At 34.3% G+C, this 25267-nt stretch overlaps 1 protein-coding gene across 1 annotated transcript in view; it reads right to left on the reverse strand.

Annotated features, from left to right (window-relative positions):
* Positions 1-25267, reverse strand: part of Lama2 (laminin subunit alpha 2) — a 555405-nt gene that overhangs the window by 51642 nt on the left and 478496 nt on the right. Inside the window, exons 42-48 of the mRNA XM_077801650.1 lie at positions 20113-20229; positions 18264-18446; positions 13880-14034; positions 8491-8634; positions 7559-7692; positions 5439-5598; positions 1751-1875 (exon numbers count right to left, since the gene is read on the reverse strand). Coding sequence (XP_077657776.1) covers positions 1751-1875; positions 5439-5598; positions 7559-7692; positions 8491-8634; positions 13880-14034; positions 18264-18446; positions 20113-20229 — 1018 coding nt within the window. The remainder of the gene's footprint in view (positions 1-1750; positions 1876-5438; positions 5599-7558; positions 7693-8490; positions 8635-13879; positions 14035-18263; positions 18447-20112; positions 20230-25267) is intronic.

The raw sequence follows: 25267 nt of genomic DNA on the forward strand, positions 1-25267 counted from the left end.
CTGTAGACTGGCTTTTCAGCCTCCCCACATTTTCTTTCCCTGATCTCTGGGACCAGAATGTTCTCCAAATTCCACATCTCACCTGCTCTCTCCTCTTGTTGGACTTTTATCCCATGTTAAGGGCCACCTCAAATGTTGCCTCCTCCACTAAACAGATCTTGATGCCTTCAACCTGATGTGAACAACCTATGTACACTTGGTACCTTTTAAAAGGGATTTTTAAAAATAGCTTATATTTTAACATTTGGCTTTTCTTTCTTCCTGGTGATAAATTTCTTGATATCTGGAACAAGACTGGCTTCATCCTAGTATCAGGTAATTGTATGCATGAATCTTTTAACCTACAAATTGCCCTATGAATATATAGGAATTCTATTATTATTATTATTATTATTATTATTATTATTAATTTCAATTAATATAACACATTGTAGGTTGGAAGTACAATATCTTTGCAGAATTAATAATTAGTGGTGTTATAGTCCTATCTGATATGCACCACTCAATAGATATTAAGTGCTTTAGATGTTTTGTTGGTAACAGGCTTCTGAAAATTCTACTTAGAAATTTACCAAAGATACGTAGAAAAAAGTTGGTGTTTCTTTGTGAGTAGTAAAACATTAAAACAGACCTCATCACTTTTGTTGTAGTGAAAGAATTTTACAGATAACCTTCCATATTAAATTTTATTGAAGATTATTTAAAAAATATTTTAAATAGGTCAGGCTTTCAAACTATCCTCATGTTGTGTTGATAAATTCAAGATGCCAAAAAGAAAGAGAGTTGGAAGTTTAAATTTTCATAAGGAATTACTTTGGAGCTACTTTCTTCTATGCAACTCTAAAAATGCTGAGAAGAAAATGTACAGTGTATTCTGGCATTTTAATGAGTGACTTGGGTTTTGAAAGTATGCATGTGCCCTTTAAATTAGAAGTAAAAAACACAAACTCCTTAGCACTTTTGAATTGCTATGTATATCACATTAAATGTTCCAGATATTTAATTTGTGTTTTATAGCTTCAACTTATTATAATGAAATTATTTTATGATAGTGTAACTAGAGGACTCCATTTTTTTATGCTGAGAAATCCTCTACTTCTAGCTAATTATTTTATATCCTGTATTCAAGTTTATATAAAAATTTGTATTCTTGCTAGGAGCAGGGGTGACATATCACCTGCCATCCCAGTGAATTGAGAGGCTGGAGAAGGAAGATTTTAAGTTCAAGACCAGACTCTGCAATTTAGTGAGACCTTCATTAAGTGAGTAAAACCCTGTCTCAAAAAATTAAAAAGTATTAGGACTATGGGTCAGTGGTAAAGTATCTCTGAGTCAATCCCCAGTACAAAAAAAAAATTATTCTTCCTACATTCTTTGTATACTGTTGTATTTTCAAACTTCTATTCCAGCCTCTATCTTATAGTGGATGACTTGTAACATAGAATTTCTTCTGGTCTGTCTAGACCCCAGATTCGTCTCCTATAAACAGAATCTTAAAGTCCTGTGGTTTCCACTGAAAACATTCATAGGAAATTGATAAATGTACTGCTAGAGTACCTCCCAGGACCTTAAAAATACCTATATAAATCAGAAGCAAGAACTAGAAGTTACATTAGCTTTATGGTAAATCCACCTCTGTATAATCATTTCAAAACAGCTCCATATTATCTATGTGACAATATAATTTTACACTGTAAAATAAAAACTTTCATGACACACAGAACCATTCTCAGGGGAGTTCTCAACTAACCTTACAGTACATCCTTTGCAGTCACCTTCTTTTTCTCGGAAATTCCACAAACCTATAGGTTTACCATCAAAGTGTGTTTCTCCCATACAGCCAGTGAATGTAATCACACGCACAGCATCGGCCTTCTGCAGAGAAAGGTATTGTACTTGTTAAAATTAAGAATTTCACAAATAATCTCCCAGTATCTGCAAGAATTACCAACAGTAGAAGCTAGACTAGTTATTATCTATTTTTCTGATATTCTTAATTTCACATCTACTCTTCTTTTAACAACATTATATCACCAAAGTTACTCCAAGATGGCTCAAAATAAAGGGGTGATGGAAGCTCAAATATTTCATCTATAGATGCTGGTTACTTTTTGTTGTACCACTTTATCCCCATTGATGAATGCAATTGTCCCTTGGTATTCACGATGGTTGGTTCCAAGACTCCCATGGATACCACAATTCTTAGAGGCTCAAGTCCCTTGTACAAAATGGGGTAGTAATTGCATATAAACTTGACGCATCCTCCATATACTTTAAATCACTTCTAGATTGCTTATAAAGCCTAATATGACATAAACACTATGGAAAGAGTTGTTATACTGCATAGTTTAGAGAATAATAATAATAATAAATCTGAATCTGGACATGTTTAGTACAAATGCAACTTTATTTTCTGAATATTATTGATCCTTGGTTGGTTGGATCTTAGATTGGGGAACCCACAGATATTGACAGAAGTCTATAAACAATTTCTAGTTTCTGCTGAAGTTCTCTACATTTTTATTTTTTGGTCTACAACATGGGTTTATTGTGGAAATTCAATTAGATGATTTCTTTATGGTACCAAGCTCAGTGTCTGGCATAGAATAGTTGTTTAATAAGCACTACTGCACCTACATGATTTTCTGTGGGCAAATCTCGACCACACATACACTAAGAATATTTCTCTCTTGAGAGCATGAGAAAGATTGATAACACAGGGAGAAGGGAAAAAAAGAACACACATATCCTTATCATTTTATAATAGGGCTGCCTTTCACTTTTCATTTCTATTCATAACCAGGTAGGTCTCCAGTTCAAGAGAATGAAGAAAAAGAAGCAAATTTGTATGAAAAGGACCATACAAGTTATGCTTGCTGGTATTTCTAGCACAGGCCTCAGGGTCTAAGAGGGCTCGATAAAAATCTGCTGAATGCCAATCTTGATGTTGTTCTCACAGGGAAACGCCATATGCTTCATACATACCACTACTGCAAAGGAGGAAAGTGACCCAGTTCACTTTAGAGATCCTTGATGTAGTTTAAACAACTTAACATTTGTTTAAACCTTCATGTATTATGGATAAACTCTAAATTTGGGTGCCTTACAACTTTAGAAACTCTGCTAAAGCTAATCCACATTACTTGAATTATCTGGAAATAAGGGTAGATTGACATGTTCGAGTTTTAGAATGAATGTAAAAAGATGGTCAATGAATGGCTAAAAATTTTTAGTTATATCTTTATTTAAACCCATCACATGAATATCTTCTTATCAATGTGCCTGTGTGGAAAGAATGTTGATCAGAGCCCCTGATATTACAAGTCAGAATGGTCCTTGGAATACTCCCTCAGAACATTTTCCAGAGGTTGATTATCCTACTTGTGGATTCTTTTTGTGTCTCCTTGTATCATAAAAAGCTATACTTGAGAAATTTTCCTGCTCATTTGAATTTTCATCATCAAGTTCATTTAGTTACTTTTTTTGTAGCTTTGACTCATATTCTCATGTGACAGGAGTCTTGAAACTCTTGGCCAAAATGGTTTCTTAAGATTTTCTATAGATTTCATTTGTCTACTTTTTTTTTTTTCCTGAGACTGACAAAAAGTTGCTTTGTGCCAGTGACAACTGCATAGTAAGACTTTATTTAAGGTGTGACTACCTTGACTTGGGCACTGGTCACCTGATTGGTACACATGTTCTCCCTACTCATCTTAGCAGTAGAGCATGGTGATTAAGAGAGAGACTCCTGTGCTTGTTAACCTGTATTCAAATGCCCGCTCTGCCGCTAAGTACTGTGACCTTGATCAGGACAGTCACTTCTCTCTTATTAGACTCCTTAACTATGAAATGAGGATATAAATATCTATCTGCTATGACTTAACATCTATGTCCTCCCTACCTCACTGCCCAGTTCTTGTGTTGAAATACTGATTCACAAGGCATTAGGAGGTGAGGGACTTCGAAGGTGATCAGATCATAAGGGTGGTGCCTCTATGAATGGGTTTAGTGTCCTTATAAAACAGGTATAAGGGAACATACCCCACCCCCTTCTACTACGAAGACACAGCAAGAATGTTCCTTTCATGTGTAACAGGCACCCATTAGACATCAAATCTGTTGGCATTTTGAGCTTAGCATTCAGTAATTTTCTGCTTATTAGCTATCCAATGGTAATTTTGTTATAGCAGTAATTTTATGGTAATTTTGTTATAGCAGCCCATACAGACAGACTAAGACATAATTTTTGGAATGTTTGTGACGATTAAATGAGTTAATTCATGTAAGATACTTAGAATATTACTTAGTGCACACTGTTTAAAAAGTGTTATAAAAGCACATTATTGTTTACTACAATAAAAAAGCAAAATGGATATTTTTATCACCCTTTTCTAGTTGAGAAAATTGAAGCTCAAGGGGTTAAATGACTTGCCTGAGGTCATATTTTAGTAAGTGGTTGAGGAGGGATTCCAAGCTGGATTTGATTTCAAAATTCATGGCTTTTGTACCACTGTGTGCTACACCTATATTTATCTTTCTAGGAAGCAGAGAGACTTGGCAATATGACTATATGTTATTATGTGCCACATATATTTATATGTTGTTCTAGGAAATGAGGATGATTTTAGTCTGTATTTGTGGAATCAATTCCCATGTTTTATAGTCACATCTCGTATACAAAGCAAACAAAGCATCCTTGCTCTCTATGCAGGTTGAGTTCTCATAAATTTGGGGTCACCCTGACTTTTCACATTTTCTGACTAATCTCATCCCAGGGTGATTATGACTAGTCCAGGATTAGCCATTATATTTGGTTGTACTCTTGCATATCACCCACAGGTTGTTTTTCAATACCTAATTCCATTTAATCAACATAAGCTTCTTTAAAATGCAGGCACTTTGCAATTTGAAATGCACGAGGACCTGTCATGAAGCAATTATGAATATTAAGTGCATTACTCTGAGAATGAGAAGAGCAACTCGAAAACTTTTAAAACCAGATCATGATTTGAAAGCTTATAGCTCCTTTGATATTTCCCAAGGTATTCATGAATCTTTTAATTAGATGTGAATATGAACTTTATAGCACTTCATGTCTATAAATTACAAATTGGTTCAGAAAATGATGTATATTTTAAAAAAATACTTTGCTCTTGAGGCAACTAAAAGAAGGAAAAAACCCAAAAAACTAATGCCACTGATAAGGGCAAAACAATTATTTAGGTAAATGCACATGGGTTATAAATACAATGTTTCCAGATTGAGTTTTCATGATTCAAAGAAGAAACTTTTACTCAAAATAAATTTGTGTTCTTTTTTTTTAAAGTCAAGTATAAAGTTACAAGTTTTTTCAGAGCTTCTTCATGCCTTCTTCCAAAGAAATCAGGCAAGAGTTGTCTCTAAAGATGAAATAAAGAGAGTGGGCAAGAGCACATTACCTTTAATTTCCCAGTCAAGCCACCAACAAACAGCATTGCATTTGCATCCACATCTAGAATGGTGTATCCTGGAGGGGATACTGAGTGGTAGGTGCTGGGCACAATGCTGGCTTTGGGTCCATCCAGGGCTCTCACAGAAATAGATCCATTTCTTCCCGTTCTTTAAGGGTAAGTGTTAAAATAAAGGGGAAGGAAATATAGAAAATAAAATATATATCATATCTCTGTCAACTTTAGATTTCAATAACAAAGTATAGAGCACTCTTGTGGAAAATTTTCAGATAAAAGTAGATGTCTAGCTACAAATATTCCAAACTCATTAAATCTCAAATTAACACCCAGAGTCTGATCTTTGTTGGATATTTACAGTCAGATTGAACCAGGACTAGAGAGTCTTATCCTGATTCTGTGTGCCCACTGATACAAAATGACACAGCATCCATTAGTTTATGAAATAGCTATGAGTCAAATGGAAACATTTTTCCTATTGTTTTACATAATTGGTGTTTTCTATGCATTCAACAAATTTATATCAATTCATTTAGCATTTTGTCTAATTTAATTTGGCAAGTGAAACCCAGATGAGCCACCCTTATGCAGTAGAAGATGCATATTTTTTCCCTAATATTCCTTATAATATTTTGAGTACAAATTTGCTGAGGTAGTCTTCCTGAAATTGTCTTTTAGTTTGCTGCACCATCTTAATCTATATAGTATAATATCTAGTCTTCAGAGTTGTGTATATAAATTATATGGGAGTTCTCTTAAATTCAATTAACAGAATTTTGAAAGCTATTAGCATTTTATTTCATTTTCTTCTTCAAGTGATTAATTTCCATGCATTGTTAAATATGAAAATCTGGTCTCTCTTCTGAGACAAGCAGTCATAACACAACTTCAGTGTCATATTTCTCTCCCTGCTGTCTCATTTTGGTAATCTTTTTATCTTTAAGGGCCAGCTTTAAATGAAATACATGGGAACAAAAGAGTGAATTTAACAATTAAAGTTCTTCTTTAACAGAATGAATCTCTTCTGATAAAAGTGTACTTCGTGAGAATAAATGTCCTAGAACCTGGTAAAATATTTAATCCCTCCATTACTACCACATATGTTAGCACATTCTGTTTTTTTTAATCAATCTCTCTCTCTCTCTCTCTCTCTCTCTCTCTCTCTCTCTCTCTCTCTCACACACACACACACACACACACACACACACACCCCTTTGCTGAACTAAAACTATTGCTTTCCATAAAATTTTCTTTCAAACTTTATTTTAGAAAAAATAAGCATGTATAAGCAGAATGAAACTATATGTACCCCTTATCTATATTGAGTGGTAGTTCAAGTGTTCTGCACCTGTTTGAAGAACTTCATCTACAGTTCTAGGTCCTTAGCCACAACACTCAGCTGTTAGATGCTTTGAGCTTAATAGGGAATTAAGAATTGGGAAAAGAACAGAAAACAGGGGGCAAGTTCTGGAGACAGGAATGGTTGTTTAAGTAATCCACGTGCTGCTCAATGTTGATAATTGGATTAAGGCTTCAGAGATAGAATAACTGATTCAATTTCCTATGACTTTGCATTCTCAGAAGAAAGGATTGACATAATACATATGGATGCTGACAATTTCACAGTTTCTTGGTTTTTTTTGTTTTTTTGTTTTTTTGTTTGTTTTTTTTTTTTTTTTGCATCTGCCTGAAGACATTGTTGCTACCTAGGCGAGAAGAGGAGTTATGTACACAAAAAGATAAGCAATAATGGAATTCTTAGGCTCTGGCCTTTGTTTAACAAGAATGTCAGTAATTTATTTTCCCCCTCAAGCAAAATAAAATGACTTCAAATGTCTAAATCCCCAAATTTCCACCAGATAACAGATGAAGAGGTCATAAATAGATTGGTCACTCTGGTTGGTACCTTGAAGGTGTGGCATTCTTAACAGGTATACAAATATATGTATACCCACATTTATGCATATACATGTAATATGTAAAATTCATAATATATACATACAATCATACACAGCTACCGTATTAAAATGGAAATAGGAGTTTTCTCTGAAACTGGAAAGCTACTTCAAAATTCTGTTACTGAGTTATCTTAATCTTTATTGAGTAGTTACCTTGATGCTTCAATACGGTACCAATGTGAATCATCAATAGTCAAATCTGGATATTCCACACGCCCAACTCCAGATCCAACATCCCAGAGGAAACTTACTTTGCCTTTACGCATTTCTATAGCCAGAAAGTCAATCTGGTTTGGAGAAATACAAGAACAGTAGATTATTAGATGTAAAGCCCTTTGAAAGAGGAGGACCTCAGAGTACTTTTTCACAGGTGTCATATAGAGATATGTAAAATAATTGGATTCAGAATTCATTATTGTTTTCACCAATGACACTGACATTTTTGAGGTGCAGCTATGATTTTTTTTTTTATTTACCCAAAGTGATCCAAAGTTCCTCATCTGAAATGGCAAATATTTACTTATTTCAAAACTAGTTTGCTAGAGTCTTATTCATTTTGGAAGTTCATGTAGAATCAAGTGGTTCAAATGGAAAGCATTAGAACTCTATGTGTAAGTTTTTGTAGATTCAACTTATGCCATTTCAGTTTGAGTCATAAAGTCAACATGAGTTAGAAGATTTTCATTGGTAAGAAATTAGGACATAATTTGCTATTTTAATTTTACTAATATGAACTTTCCTTGTAATTTCCCAGTTTGAAAAAAAAAAGCTTTATATCTACTAGCTCTTCTTTTTAAATAGCTAGATCTGAAAACATAATTCAAAGTAAATGCTGGCGTACTAATAGATGAAAGCAAATATGCCTAAATATTGTAAAGAATTCTCTACTTATTTGCTTTCTGACTTCACGTGACACTTCAGAACTTCGTGTGGTGAGATTCTAAAGTTTTCAAATCTGAAAGGCTGGCTACCTTAGACACTGTTGGGACCATGTTATAAATTCTGTGATTTTCCCCTAACACCAGGGTTACCCTCTGACATTACATGTACACAGTAGACTAAAAAAAGCTGAATATTAGACTTACAAATTTGGCACTTCCAAGATAAAAAAGGAGGTTGTCAGCAACGGCTGTCTTGACGTTGACAATAATATTATTGTAGCTTCCTTTCTTGATTTCCGGCTTGTATGTTCGAATGCAGTCACCTCCGGAAGACACAGATACTTTGATCTTCAAGAAAAACAAGGTACAAAGACCTTAGACTAAATCTCTCAGGAAGTTTGAAGTAACTCCCAAACAACCACAAACCCATCATCACTTTTTCTTTGAAGTTGTTTTTCAATCATCAGATAGTGTGATTAAGTGCCCATATGCAGACACCATCATGCTTACTAGTGAGGGCATAGAAGAGCAGCTCCCCACTCGCACTTTGACAATAAGCTGTTCCCAGCACCTTGGCTTGTTAGCATGCTACTAGTTTTTGAAGCATGCAACTAACAAATTCTTCCCTTCATACCTGTCTGCTTTATGAATATAGGGACATTTTCAAAAGGGGGTTTTACGAGGAGCTAATGGGAATGATCTTCATTAAGGTTGCTTAATGAAATTTTACAATTCAGGTTTCAGCAATTTGGGTATCATTTAAAGTAGAGAGCTATTTTTTCTTAGTTTTCAAGAGGAAATTACCTCCCATGCTCTTACAGTTGAAAGAGGCCAAATAAATTTTGTTCTAGATGTTATAATAATAAGAAGGATATTAATCATTCCTCTCAGAACATACATTTCAGAATAAATTATACTTTTTTTATTAAAAATGCCAAGAAATGAGATGGAAATAACTTCTAAAGGCTATCAGTACTAATGTATTTAACAGCTCCTTTTTCTTTTGAAACATACTTTAAAAATTACTATGAATTTCTAAGAAAGGAATTCCTATGTGAATAGAATGACACTGTTTGTACCAATTTTTATCTACATTCAGGGAGCCTTTCTTCAATCACAAATAACACTACCTGATTATTCGATTCCATTTCCTTTGGGTCAGGTACAAAATCACCATTGAAGGGGTGCTTTTAGGACAGCCATGTAGTTGCTTGGTCTGAGAAGTTGCAACTTGGCTGATTGATGGTGCTCATAGGAGGAGGCAGAGAAAGGGCAAGGAACACAACCTCTTTTGCCACTGGTTCCAATGCCCAGCCTCGGGGAGCCTCTGGGCCCTCACTGGTAGTGAATTTCTGATTTCTCTTTTCGTCTGGCATTTCATGCTACACATTTAGTTTTCACACTCAGAGCAAAACCAACTAGCACTGTGGTCACCCTCCTGGAAGGCTGGTGCAGACTACAAACAAAATAGCCTAGGCCACCAAGCCAGTCTCCATGGGTCTACAAGAGTTTGATTAAGGTGTGAGGGTAGGGAGCCCTGGGGCCCCTCACAAAGGGTAGGGAAGACTACACCCAGGAGGTGCTGGATACAAAATTGTCTTGTTTTAAAAGGGAACACTAAGGAGGGATTTTTGGTTTTGACAAACAGGTAAATTCATATCCATTAAAGAGTATCTGGGGTAGGGTAGAGCAGGGGTGCTGCTTTCCCACAGACATTAAATAAGTCACCTGTAATTTTATGATATGGTTGCCTCATCTGATCTGCTGACCAAAGTGCATGTCCACATAGAGGAAACTGTGTTCTGAAAAGAAGCAGGCACTGTTTCCTCCCCTACCAGGAAGAAATGAACTCGTAGAGCTCTGTGTGTGATGGCCTGTAGCTGGAACTGGAAAAATCTGTGAAGCCTACTTCTTAAACTACTGTCCTGTCCTGTCTTCCCCTCAGGATGTGGTTCAGGCTGCCAGCGGAGGAGTTCAGGACTAGGGGACCCTCTCTGGTGTTTGCTCTGTGTCCTGGACAGATTGCTTCTTGTTAGTGTGGTGTTCAGTGAGGAAGTGTGAGTTCTTTGCTTCACACGGGAATTTCCCTTCTACATATAGAGTTGAGTAGGTGAATCAAAGTGAATAACAGAAAACCCTAACCAGGAAATAATATGATTTTTACTATGGATATCAATACTATAAAGCAGATGTGCAATGGAAACGGGGCAGAACATATTATATGACAGAATAGCAGTTATGCAGAGTTCGAGATTGGAAGGATAAAGCAACACAAGAGAAAGACCATGTTGTAGAGAACAGGCAGGGAAAATGTGGTCCTCAGATATTTTTAGTGTTCAGGAAAGGGTGTAGGATGTAGTAAGTTTTTAGGAATTTGTAGCAACTGGACCAGAACCATCATAAGAGAAGACCTAGGTATTGAGCAAATTTAATATCTGAGGCAGACTTTAAGTACCAGTGATACCATAAGAGGATTAAAGAGAACAAGAAAACTAAGATCTAACTGCCATTCATGAGTAAAAGTGAAAAGAAACTGCTGTGCCTGACAGGAAATCATATCTAAATTCACAGCAGGGACAGATTAGTAAAAAGTAACTGTATATAGTTTTTTTCCCCTTTCTTCATAAATGCATTATAGGCTTAGCTATAGGGCCATATTATGACTAGTGTAATCATAAGTCATTTTTGTTTAAAGAACACAATTGAATGATACTCCTCATTTATCATTAAGGAAGAAAACACTGAATATATGTGGAATACGTGGCCACTGGGTCACAGGATGAATTTCAGGCTTTGCTTATTTATGCCTGGTAGAAATAATAGGAGATTACATGTTTGGTTAATTGAAAAGGAGTTTCCCAAGATGTAGAAGACAGAACACCGGTACTGACACCTAACTGAACTGATGAAGCTCCATCTGAGAATTCAAGTCAAGAGCATAGCCATTTTAAAACAAAAAAGTGTTTAATGTCATTAGGATTTTAAATTAATCTACTGTGCAGCATACTTTACATATCTAAAAATATAGTTCTCTGAACAAAATGGCATTGCCATACCCAAAATGCCAGCAATTAATCTTGTACACTGATCTATGGTTCAACATTCATAACAATAAACATTCACACAGAAAACCCTCTGGATTTTCTGTTTTGGTTTCTGCTTTAGAATATACCTCAGTAACTGAAAAATTTAGGCAGTGAAAACTATCAGCAACCGGTCCATAACTACTAATTTCTCCTTTCAAATACTTTGTATTTTGATTTTTAAGTATAGGTATGTGTTTTAACTAACTTAAAACTAGTGAATCAAAGTACAATATCTATACATTCATTTTGAAGAAACCTCTGGAAAAAGGGGAGAGATTTTTGAAATATGATCATTGTGTTAGGATGTTTGGCTCTATGGGCTGTTGTATTTATAATGTGTTTCCTTAGTAACACTTCTGAAAAAAAAATCGCTAAGTGTTAGATATTTCTGGGCATTTTTGATATAGCATTCTTTACCAGTTAATCATTATGAACTCAATTAAACATTATTGACTATCCCATTATTATATCTATTGAATTTTCATTGCATTTTTTCATCTAGTAACTAGGGCATTCATTTAAAAAGAGTATCATCTGCTCTATATTAAATTCAACAAATTAAAACAGAGCTGCTTTAAAAATATCTTTAATATCTTAATTAAGAAAAGTCTTTCTTAATTTCAAGATCAAATATGTGTTAGGGTCAAATCCAGACACCCATGCCAAGTTGCAAATATATTTACAAATCAGAAAATATAATCTTCAGTTCATATACAAGTCATTTGAAATACATTTGATACTTGCATTTTTCTAATATTTCACAAAAAGTTAGGCATTTTGTTGTAACTTCCACATGCAAAAGTGAAAAAAAAACTTTCTTGAAAGACATGGACAATGTTTACTTATTCTAGCATTGCTTTGTACTTTTATTTCACTTTGGACTTTGGCATAGTTTATATACTCACATGTGAGAATTTTGATTTTGTGGGGAGAAGAGGCAAATCATTCATGACTGATAAATCTGTTCACTTTACCAATTATGCACTCTCTCTTGACTAAGTAGAATGCTTTTTGCATGGAGTGGTCCTGAAACTTGCTTCTCTCTCTGTCTTGGCTCAAGCCATTCCCTAGTTTCCCTTGTGTTCCTGCCCTCCCACCATCCAGCACTATCCCACTTCAAGGCCAGGCTGAAATCCTTCCCTTTGGGAAATCTTTTGAATCTCCCAGAAGTGACTTATTCTTTTTAGAATTGTGAAAGCTCTTCCCATGCATGGCTCATGTACATGGCCCAACATTTTGCATCATCTTAAAGGTTGCTTGCATTCATGTCATATTTCTTCTTCTACATTATAAACTTTGAGAGTGCAAGACCTGCCCCTCTCATCTTGGTATATCTCACAGCAAGTGGCACTGAACATAAGAGATGCTTTTTCTGCTTTGGTTAAATCTTAGACAAAACTCTAAATTCTGCAAAATCTAGTTATCTTTTAACCTCATATTTTACGTACATAATGATCATCTGCCGACCACACTGGTTTTCTTATTATAGTTGAATATATGACTTCTCAGATCCTATCACTGCCTCCTTTACTCTCATCTTATGTAACAACATCTTCATTAGTCATTTTGTCATTTTCTTAGTTTTCTTTACAGTCAGTCATGAGTTCCTTTTCAAAGTTCACCTTGAACTTATTGCTGTGGCCTTGTTTAGAATTATTAGTCATGTATGAAGGGGAAAAGGAATACTGTCATTCAAGTATTATATTCTTGGACACTACTAAAAATTATATAAATTGATGAATTAATAAAATGCTTTTCTGATCATCCTAGCTCTGAAGTTGTTCAAAAATGGTTTTTGAGATGAAAGACTTATGAATCTAAAAAGGTTTAAGTTGAAGGCTGATAACATAAAATCTGTCTTTTTAAAAATTATTATTTCTAAAATCATTAGGTACATGAAGTTTCACATTGGTACTTAATATCCTGGTTCTTTAGCATGAGACTTTCTAGAAAGTTGTGCTTCTATCTTAATAGTCTTCACATTGGATAAATATAGAGCAAAATTTTAAGACATTTAAGATATTTCCTAATCTTTCTTTGAAATAAAAAATACGTATATATTAATAAAAAATAATTTCTATCATTGCTTGTACTCAGATGAAATAATACATTGTATATAAACCATGGTTCCTCTCTGCTGTTTCTCTGCATTTCCTTCTTCCAGGGCACAACCTCACAGATTGGCTTTTTTGCTTATCAAGAGTAAGGCATTCTCATCAATGTCTTGTTAGCAGTCAATAATAAGATCTTCGTTGTTGCTATTTATTTGATTAATTCAAATATAATATGCCAGAATCCCTAATTCTAAAAAGTGATTATCATTCTCATGAAATGTCTTTTGACATTTGTAGAAAACTATCTAACTTCCCTTTTCTGTCCTCTTTAGCTTCAAGTTAAAGGAAGAGTCAGAGATCATTCAATAGGGTAAATTGGGGGAGGACCTCCCCTTGGGGAATAATACTAACAATCAAAATAAGTTACTGGTTCTGAAAATAAAGAGAGCTTACAGAATTGGCTTGTTTCCGGGCTTGATTTATCAGTTCCTTGATCTCAGAGATGTTTTTCTTCAGGTTATCCTCAAGTTCCTTGATGGGTTTCAATTTATCTATCAGCCGATCAGCTTCTTGTTCTAGATTTTTCACAGTGGCATCTGCATCTGCAACTGTACAGAACAAATTAATGTGTGCATACACACACACACACACACACACACACAGTGAAATTAGAATGGTAGTATGTTTAACTAAGCAATTTCATCTTATCCATGTGACAAAGCAAGGCAGTGGCTGCCAAAGCAAAGTGTGTGATGGCAAATGTAGGTATTTTAGTTGAGACTCAAGCAGGCCAGAGGCAGTATTAAAGTTTTTGGCCTTGGAATGAAGCTGAAAATTAGCACTAAAGATAGAAAATTCGATGAACTTAATTCAATGCTTCATTTTTTAGCTTTAGCCAAAAAGCTAATCTTTATAGAATAGAACTTCAGTCATTGAAGAAGGAAGATGAAAGTGTCTTTAAAATGTCACCAAGTCTGTCCAAGCCCCAACTGTTTTTTAATCAGGTTTATCACACAAAATTGGTTTTCTTTCTTTTTCTGTCTTTCTCTGCACATCTTGAACAGAGAAGCTATAAATGTGGCTTAAAGAACATTTTGATGTTGAACAACCCTGAGACTGGAGGGCTATGTTACACTTTAATTAAATCTTTCAAGTTGTGGTTCAATTTCATTTTGAAGAATAGTTGATTATCCTGCACTATATATTAGGTTGAACCATATTAAACTGCTGTTTTTTTAGGTTAAAGAAAAAGATCGAATATTGGCAATTTCAAAAGTTTAAACCCTAAAATAGTTGAAGGTTATCAGTGATCCATAGACTTCAAGTATGTTCTTTTCATAGAGGGCATATAACAAACGGAAAACTAATTATTCTATCTCTATGATGCTGGCAGTCTTATTCAAACTATGTCAGTTATTATCTGATTGAGCATGTATTGTTCCACTTTCTGTCATTGTAATCCTGATGAAAAAGTGAAATTGCTTAAGGTTCAAGGCTGTCTGTGCTAAACCTAATGATCAGCTCTCTGGCTGACACTGCACCACTGAGACCCAACCCTCACCATTGAATCAAATGTGCTCAAATGGAAGTAAATTATTATTTTTGAACTAGGTTTTAGAACTAGGTTTTGAACTCATGCTCAAAAAACTGAATCATATTGTTATTGTGTTTAAAACAACATTAAGACTATTCTTAGCTTTTAACTCCAAAAGCTGCTAGACAAATCCTTGAGTATTTTGTTTCTGAACTGCAGGTTTATGTGGTTCTAAGCCCTTGTTGGATAATTGTGTAGACAACATATCCTGGCTACCCCTTAGTTTTGTGCACTTTAATAAACTATTTGTTCTTTTTCTCTTCTTTTTAATTCTCCAATATTATTCTGATTTTAAAAATTACTCTAGAATTGAGGACCATTGATTTAAATATAGATTCACAAGTAAGAGAAAGAAGGTGTTAAGCAGAGATTACTTAAGCATAGGTCAAAAATAGATCCTTTTCTTCTAAAGTTCCCAGAAACTCACATCAACTGCTTCAAAATGGGATCTGGAGATTTCCTTTCCCCCATTCTCTTCTATCTTGTGAAATAATTAGAGTCATATGGCAACTACCTTCCTGAAGGTCTGAAAAATAAATCATCTCTGATACTGAGTCTGATGCTTTCTTGTACAGTAGTGTTTCAAAACGTTCTCACTTTAGCTTCTGAAGAGAAATTTTGATAAAGTTGATGTTTCTCTAGAAGATTTTATCTAGGTTATAATTTATTAGCCTAGAGTATTTGACACATACTCTTATGTGTCAAATTTCCTCTGTCAGATTGTTATATCTCGGTTAGAAATTTGCCTATTTGTAATTTATTTTTCTTCATTAAACCTATAATTTATTTTTTAATCTTTATTTTCCTAAATATCTCTTGGATGTCTCAGTTCTATTATTTCTGTTGTTTAATTCGTTAACTTTTTCACCTTGTTCTTCATGTCAATTTTAGCTTTTTCTAACCCACTGAGCTGGTTTCTTAAAATTGTTTATTTCAATGCTGGTTTCAATTGCTCTCAATTTGATTTTGATACAATGGATTTTGTTACTATTACATTTCTAGTATTCCTCAGTTTTACTTTTAACTTTAAAATATGAGAGTTCGAGAGAATATGTTTATATCATAGTAGTTGCTCATTTATTAAGATCTCATTTTGGTGCTTCTTCAAATACAGTTCTTGGGCTGGGATGTGGCTCAAGCAGTAGCGCGCTCGCCTGGCATGCGTGCGGCCCGGGTTCGATCCTCAGCACCACATACCAACAAAGATATTGTGTCCGCCGAGAACTAAAAAATAAATATTAAAAAAAAATTCTCTCTCTCTATCTCTCTCTCTCCTCTCTCACTCTCTCTTTAAAAAAAATACAGTTCTTTAGAAGTTGAGAAGAATTACTTATAAGGATGGGGAATAGAATATTTGTTACCAACAACAAAGACCTAATGGTGTATTTTAATCTGCTGCAAGTAAGTCATTTGAGCTTCTGTGGCTGAATTTTGTTATTATAATTGCCTTCTATATGTGAAGGAATTCAGTTTTACATGTACCTACTATCCTTATATAAAGGAAGATTCTGTGTGTGTGTGTGTGTGTGTGTGTGTGTGTGTGTGTGTGTGTATCTAGCATTAATATGATGAGAGTGGAAAGAACAGCTATGTAAAGTTCAAAACAGCACAAAACATGGTCACATGCAAAGCTAAAGCTTTTGTGATAGGCAGTGAAGCATAAAAGTTGGTAAAGAGTGCCCAAGTAAACATATACATACTGATTTCTGCAGGTAATTTCATATGGAAGTAAAACAAAAAGAAATTAGAAAATTCATGAGAACATATTTTGTATTGATATTAACAAAGTAGTGACATCACAAACAACGTTGCTTTCCAGGACGGGTACTAATTACAAATGCACCCTATTTTACATCAAATGAGTGTTATGAAATAAAAAGTATACAACGATATGCCATTTAGCAGACTCTTGTTCATATTAAAAGAACTGTTCCTGTCATGTTTAAAAAAGATATAAAACACAAAATTTAATTAATATTTGCAGATAATTATTTCTCTTAGCAGATAATGTAAAAGAAAATGTGAGGTGTATTATCAAAAGCCACTAGTTGAGAATCAATCTAAAATAGAATGAACTGATTGATATATTATAAAATGAATCCATAGTAGTATTAACTTAAAATGCATTTTCCCTCATTTTGAGGGAAATGTTATATAGCATGCATCATTATTTAGATCAAATCTTTGACCTGTAGGAGAGGCTATCTCTGGATTTACATTTAAAAAATTGAAAACCTTTCTATCCTCCCATCCTTTTTTTTTTTCCTTTGAAGAAATAGCAATGAATGGGATCTTCTGATTCTTAGCTCTGAAGTTCACATGCCATGTGTCTGTGCTCCTCCTTACTCATGATGGAGTCAGGAGTCTCCTCAAGACCCCCATTCACAGTACTGGCACCATAGTTTCTATTATTCTATTCTTAGCATTTGAGTTGAGCGGATGGTGCTGAAATCAGCACCCTGCCCCATTCAAACATCACCTGGATTGTATGGCACATAACGTCAACCAGAATGTTTTTGTTATTGTACTCTCAAGTGCCTTGCTATTCTGTGGAAATGTTAGTATATAAAGAGGGCAAGTCTCTTGGAGGTGGAAAGTACAAAAGCATAAGTAACTGTCCTGATAAAAACAACATACTCTAAGATAATGTCTAATCACTTGATAGGAATGAAAAAAAAATCCATGTCAATGTTTATAGACTATATTTAACTACAAATATAAATTAAACTGGATACATCCTTCTTTCCTAGAAATGCTTAATAATTAAATCTAAATAATAAAATATTAAAATTTTTAAATGTTCACACAGTTCAAGCTAATATGATTTTCATTCCTTGTTCTAACAGGCCTGAGAAATTAGCCTGCTCCTCAAGCTCTATGCTTCATGAAACTCGGCTAGCTCTGAATGTAGAGTTTCCTGAAAACAACTGTATTTTCAGTTACTCTAATAGATTTAAAAAGTATTTAGCATGTCTACATCAAATATCATACAGACTTTGGGAAGTCCCAATCTCCTCTTGATTGGACAAAATCTAGATGAAAAAAGGCACCAGGGCAGAGTTGGGAGACTTGGATTCTTTGGTTCTTGAAGGGCAGGGCACTCCATCTACTGTGCCCAGACTAGGATTGAGAGGGCAGACTACAGCACCATGAGAGTCTTCCCAGCTCTACCATTTGAGTTGAGGATACTACAGTGTGAAGAAATAAATCACATTATCGCAGTGAAAAAAAAGGAGATCTTACTGTTCTTGGAAGGATCTTTTATCACCGCATTCGTTTTGGCCACGCTATCTGCCAGTTTATTGTAATTTTGCTTCAGGCCATCCAGGTTCTGGTGGAGCTCTTTAATCTGAGCCAGTACATCTTTGGCGGTGTCGTTGGCTTGTCTGGCTTTGTCCTTAACAGCTTGCAGTTTAGCCGCTGTGTCTGTCAAGCAGAAGAAGGTATGAAAGGCAAAACAATGGGTCTGGAGCTGGTGGTTTAATCCATGCTTGTCAAAGCTAGGCTGCGGCTGGCTGACCTCAGGGACACATTTACAAAGGGGAGAGGATGAACTCTGTCTCATTTGGTTGTAGCAAATGAAGCAAATTTTTTAGCTAAATTAAATTTTCTCAGGGACCTTTGCTATGAATACCTGATTAGCTTTTAATATAGTAAAGTGATTATTCTAAATGTTCATTGTATAAGGGCATATTGTGATTTGCTGCTGAACATATTAAAAAGAGAAATTCATCCACGTGAGTCATATAGCTTCATCAAAACCAGGCTTAAGTTTTAATCTGTATTTCCAGAGGGGAGAAATGAATGTGTTTCATTTTTAGGATAGAGAGACTTTTTCAGGAATGCAAGATCATGCATTTGTGTATATTTTTTATGTTGTCAGCACTAAAAGAAAATTTTTTTTGATGGAATTGGAAATTGACCCAGGGGTGCTTTGCTACCGGAGCTGCATCCCTAATCCTTTTTATTTTTTATATTGATGCAGGGTCCTGCTAAGTTGCCCAGGCTGGCCTCAAACTTACAATCCTTTTGCTGCAAACTCCCATGTTGCTGAGATTACAGCTGTGTACCATCCCACCCTGCTCTGAGCACTGGAAATTTTTTAGGCACTTATTACTGCAGAAACAACCTGAAATTTTGAAAAGCTACTTTATAGTATTTTAGTGTTAAAGTAAAAACCATTTAAACTTTAATATTTCCTATGTTGTATAAATTTGTGTATTTATTTTCTGATCATAATTTATACAATAAAACATATTGAACATATGAATGCACATAGTGTGGGTTAGTGCTTAAGACCACAGGCTCTGAAGTAGAACATCAAGGTTCATATATCATAAATGTTACTTAAACAATGTCTTTCAGTATCTCTTGTCTCAGTTTCTCACTTGGAAAGTGAGATTATAAATGCTATTCACATTGTCAAATTAATATAAAGGATTAGATACATGTAACATTGGCATATTGTGTAAACACTCAATAAATGTTTATGACTTTTATTATTATTGTATCATGTGACTAAAATATAAATATAATATCCCTAAAAGAATATGTGCTTTCATAATACCTAGACATAATTTCAATAGTTCTAAAGATAGAGAGATAATATGGGCATGGTTTGACCACCAATGCTTTTGAAAGCTAGAACAGCTAAGGAGTTGAATTTTGCGAGCACAGATTTATGGAAGGGCAATAGACTCTCATCTAAGATGGTAGGTACTGTAATAAACTGAGATGTTGTTGTAGTACATCGAGATTGTAGAGAATAGTATCTATATGATTTTATTCTTTCCCACTAATACAAGATTTCTTGGGCTGAAACATGGAAGACAATTTAATAATTATGTGTCTATATCTTTCTTTCTATAACATTCCTCTAGATGCCAAATAAAGGCAATAAAAGATAAATAACATCGTAATGTTAAATGTGACTTTGTTTCTCATTCTTAAAAGGAACAATTCATAGGTAAGAAAACCAGCATCTAATTTCCTGACATTAGTACAAGTGAAATGTTAGAAGAATGGTGAAAGTGAACTATGTTCTCCAAAAGTTCAGGTAAAATGACAAATGTGCAGTGTCCTGAATGCATACCATTTGGAATGGCAGATAACTTTCCCAAAGTGTCATTCAAAGCTCTCAGGAGATCACCATTTCTGTCTTCAGCATTCTCTAACCTGGTTGTCAAATCATTTAGATGGTCATTATTTTCTGTGAATAGGGAAAAACAAAAAAAGAAAAAAAAACAATTTTAATTGCCTATGAGCTTATTCTTGGATGTACAATTTCAGGTTATTCAATACAAAATTAATTAAAAAAACACCTCAGTGTAATTAGTTTATTGTCATCTATCCACAAATATGTTTCCAATCAAATATAAAATACATGAATTTACAATCACTTGATGTTTTAGCATGTTTAATGATTATATTTTCTTCTTGATATCCAACATCCTTCTGATTTAATTTGATGGCTTCCTATGGATAAATACCCTGTAAGAGTCAGTCTTTTGATGCATTTGTAATGTTACTCTCTTGATATCATTCCTCTTATTTTCACTTACTCAAAAATTTTTATTACCCAAATGGATCACAGATTTGCTTTTTAAGATTTCATATATGATTGTTAAACAGAATCTCTTATTTTAGTAAATACTACTATTAGTATTTATTTGAAACAGATAAAAATCAAAAGAAGGAAAAAACAACTCATATTTGATATGACTCTAATTTTTCATACAGAAAGTGGTATTTTAAAAAATTGCCTCAAATGGACTTTGTATAGGTAGGTCTTCTTGGTATTTTAGAATATGCTTTATTTAACACTGAAAATATGATATACAAATGTTAACTCAATAATATCAGTGTAAATTTTCCAGCTTCTTTCTGCTAGTTTTTAACATTTTCTAGATATTCCATTAGTTTATATTGTAGTAATAATTAAGCATTTTAGAATTTCCATGTTAAAAACATAAAAAAGTGAAAACTATGAAGTCTTTTGGGGGAAAGAAAAAATAGATTCAATTTGTTTATATGAAATGTCAGTTTAGAAATCTTACTTCATTATGCATCAAACTGTAAGTATATCTAAAGACTGAAATGGAGTGAATCATCTGTCTCCTTCTCTTATTAGTGAACCATGGAATGAAAAACAAAATGTGTAAAATACTATGCTTCTCAAAATATTATTTATTTCTACTAACTCGATAAAGCAGACCATTTCTTGATGGTATTTTTAGTAGCTTATTATGTCATCATATTTGTTTCCTGGGGTGATGTATGCTAATTATTTAAATTAGCTACACAGAATGCAAAAATGTAAATAAGTCTCCATATAAAGCGGGAAACTGAAAAAAGAAAAAAAAAATATACCAAGACAAGAAAGTACCCCTGTCTCTCCTGTACAGGACTGGCCAATATTTAGTAATAGACATGGCCAATGGGCAATGAGTGAGTGCCCTGGACCCCATGTTGTGCTTGTCATTTTTTGTGGGTTGTTTTACTTCATCCTTACAATAACTTCACAAAAACCAGGGATGAGAAGAGCAGGCTCATTGGGTAATAATGCTCCTTCCACCTCCACTCATGCCCCCAACCTTTTTTTCTTCTCTTTTCCCCTCCCTCTCCTTTCTCTTTTATTGTCTGAAAACATTGGTCATGGTTACAGAAAATCACAGGAGACTTACACAAACATTGTCCCTATGCAAAGGTGACAGGTAATATATACAGTGTTCCATGTTTTTGAGGATAATGGGTAAAATATAGGAATAGGTAGTTCACAACAAAATAAAAAGAAGGAATTGTCAAAATAAAACAAAGCACAATATTATCATTAAAAAACTGTAAAGCAAATGAAAAACAAGGTGTCATTTCTCATCTTCCAGATTGGGAAAAGTTAAATTTCTGAAATTATCAGGTGAGAATTGATGCTATTGTTTTAAGTGCAATTTAATTAAATATTAGAGTTTTAAATAGACATGTGTTTGGTATGGCAGTTCTACTGACAGGAATTTATCCTATGATATATTTGTAAAGTCATATCAATGTTTATATTCTGGGATATATATTAGATCTTTATTTGTCACAGCAAAAAAAAAAGAATTTTAAATTTCCACTATGAGAGTATTGTCTATATTAGTTCAGCATATCCTACAATGGTATGTAGGAAGCAAACTTTAACAAGAATTAGAAGAGTAAATGTGGGTATAAAATGATCTTTAACACCTTTCCTGAAAATGGTGGTTGGTGGGAGATAGGTTGTGACAAATATACCCAAAACCATTGACTGTGCTCATAGTTTATAGAATTTTATAATTGCCTGTATTAATAAAATGATTTTCTCTGTGCATATATTTCTCTTGCTTTATTTAGAAAAAAATACTTAAGCAAACTGAATTGAGGAAGAATGCCATTTGTCATCTTAGTGTTATCTGCCCATGTCAGGACTCTTGTTTTTACCATTTTTCTGGCACCCAGAGTGGGCAGACCAGGAGATGATATGTTCCTCAGAATAGAACCAGACTGTCTTGATGTGATTGTGTGCCCGCCCCTGCCAGAGGAAGTGCATCTGGTTCATCGGAGATGCTCCACTGGCAGGCAGGCCACTTGCAGCTGGGTAATAATCCTGGCCTTCACTGTCCTTCCTCTAGGAGGAACAGCAAAGGGGAAGGAAGACAGAGGATTCTGAACTCTCAATGTTCTGAATGTGAAGAGTAGTAGACATGTTAATTAGAGCTACATCCCACTTCATACAAAGGGTTTATAGGCAGACTGATTAAACCATTGTCATACTACACATAAAACCATGATTATATCACAGATTATACTAATGTATGTACATAATGTTGTTTAAAGTGTCTGCCAAAGACTTGATATTACAGAAAAACAAAGCATAAAATAATAGGGCAGAATATGGTTCTAAAACATCAATATGTCTGTTTCAGTCACTAATGTATTATTATTTCCAATTCTAGTCCCTCTAAATATGTTTTGCAAGTGATTTAATTTTCTCCTCTGTCAATCACAATTCATCTCTCTTTTAATACTTCTGTTATTTTCACTGCTTGTTCTAAAATAAAATCTTTGGATAGATTACCAAAAAGTATACTTTTGGAAATAAAGCAGTCTGATTATGACTGTGATTTCTACACAAATTCCTTGAGAATACAAGGCTGCTCTTTTAATAATAACTTGGAAGTCTTCATCAATTACGGACATAGAACTGTAGAAATTTCAATTCCCAGCTTCTTGATTGGATTTGATTTTTTAAATAATGAAGTATTCAAATGCTCTGGCAAGCAAGATATTCACATACAGGGAAAAATCATCAATTTAAAGGGCATCACCAAATTTATACCATTTTCTGCATTCTGATAGCAAATGCTAGTGGAACAATCAGGCCAATTATTCAGAAGAGAGAATGACCTGAAGATTATTTTTACTGCTGTCCTTCAAATTTCAAAGCAATAATTTTTATCTATTTATGTGCTGGAAAATTAAAATGAATATGTTCTGACCCTATTCTGATTTTTATGTCTTAGAGATCTGACTCTGATTCTTTCTTAATTTATCTTTTCTTATACTGATAATTTATTTCTTAAGTAGTTTCTAGAACTTCTGATACAAAGCCTAAACATTTTGTATCTCTGGAAATAGCATTGGGTGAGTAGGTAGAAGTTTACAAAAAAAGAATGATAGATTTTTAAATGGAAACTAACAAAACCTACAGCAAAGAAAAAAAATTAGATTAAGAAGTCTTTCAGTATTGGTTTCAAGGGAAAATAGATAAGATACAGTGTACTCATAACTCAAAAATATAAGGAAGAATGCTTGTGGTTGGTTTGAATTTTAACATGACTGAAACAACATAATTATTGAGAGTTAAAAGAAATTCTAACATAATTCTTTACTTTCAATTTCTAGAGAGCAAGAAAAGAATTCAATTTATTATCTTCAGCTACATTTTGTAGGATTTTGTCTCCGTACTTTTTGCTGAAACAACAACAATGGCAGTAGCCCTGCCAGTCCATCTTCTCTCTAAAGTCCTCATTCATTACACCTCAAAGACTACATATGTGTACTTCTTTAACTATGGCTCTCCTATGCTTACCCTGTCATCACCCTTCAGAAGACAAAGGTTGTTAAGAAATGGGTGTGGCAAAGATAAGGCTAATAAATCAAGGGAGGAGACAAAGCAGAGCAGCCAGGATAGACTGTGAATGTGTCTGATGACATGATTTCCTTCTCATGCACAACCAGAAGTACTACAAGGCAGTCATATCCCTACTAAAAAGCATTAGAGTTCAAAGTTACTTTCACTGTCCATAAACATTTACTCATATGCCATGTTCCTGGCATGGTGGTAAATATGAATCACAGTGCAGTTAAATCAGAACTGGTGACACGGATCTATGCTATATTCCATCTCAAGAAAACAACCAACCAACCAACAAATAACCCAATTAACTAAATGGGCTAAGGAACTGAACAGACACTTCACAGAAGAAAAAATACAACTGATCAACAAATATATGAAAAAATGTTCAACACCCCTAGCAATTAGGAAATACAAATAAAACTAAGATTTCATTTCATTGCAGTCAGAATGGCAATTATCAAGAATGTAAGCAATAACAAATGTTGGTGAGGATGTCGGGGGGAAAAGTACACTCCTACACTGCTGGTGGGACTGCAAATTGGTGCAAACACTCTGGATAGCAGTATGGAGATTCCCCAGAAAACTAGGAATGGAACCATCATTTGACTCAGCTATCCCACTCCTCGATTGATATCTAAAGGACTTAAAATCAGTATATGAAGGTGATGTAGCCATATCAACGTTTATAGCAGCTGAATTCACAATAGCTAAACTATGAAACCAATCTAGGTTCCCTTCAACAGATGCATAGATAAAGAAAATGTGAGATAGATACACACACACACACACAATGGCATATTACTCAGCCTTAAAGAATTAAATTATGGCATTTTCTGGTAAATGAATGGAACTGGAGAATATCATGCTAAGCAAAATAAGTCAATCCCCCCAAAGAAAAGCCTGAATGTTTTCTCTGATATGTGGATGCTAATTCACAATAAGATGGGGTGGCTAGGGAAGAATAGAGGTACTCTGGATTAGACAGAGGAGAGTTAAAGGGTGTGGGAATAGGAAGGATAATAAAATGAACTGGAAATATGACCCTATATGCATACATCATTACATGACCAGTTTAACTTTACATCATATACAA

This window comes from Urocitellus parryii, chromosome 8, assembly GCF_045843805.1.
Source record: "Urocitellus parryii isolate mUroPar1 chromosome 8, mUroPar1.hap1, whole genome shotgun sequence".
NCBI lineage: Eukaryota > Metazoa > Chordata > Mammalia > Rodentia > Sciuridae > Urocitellus > Urocitellus parryii.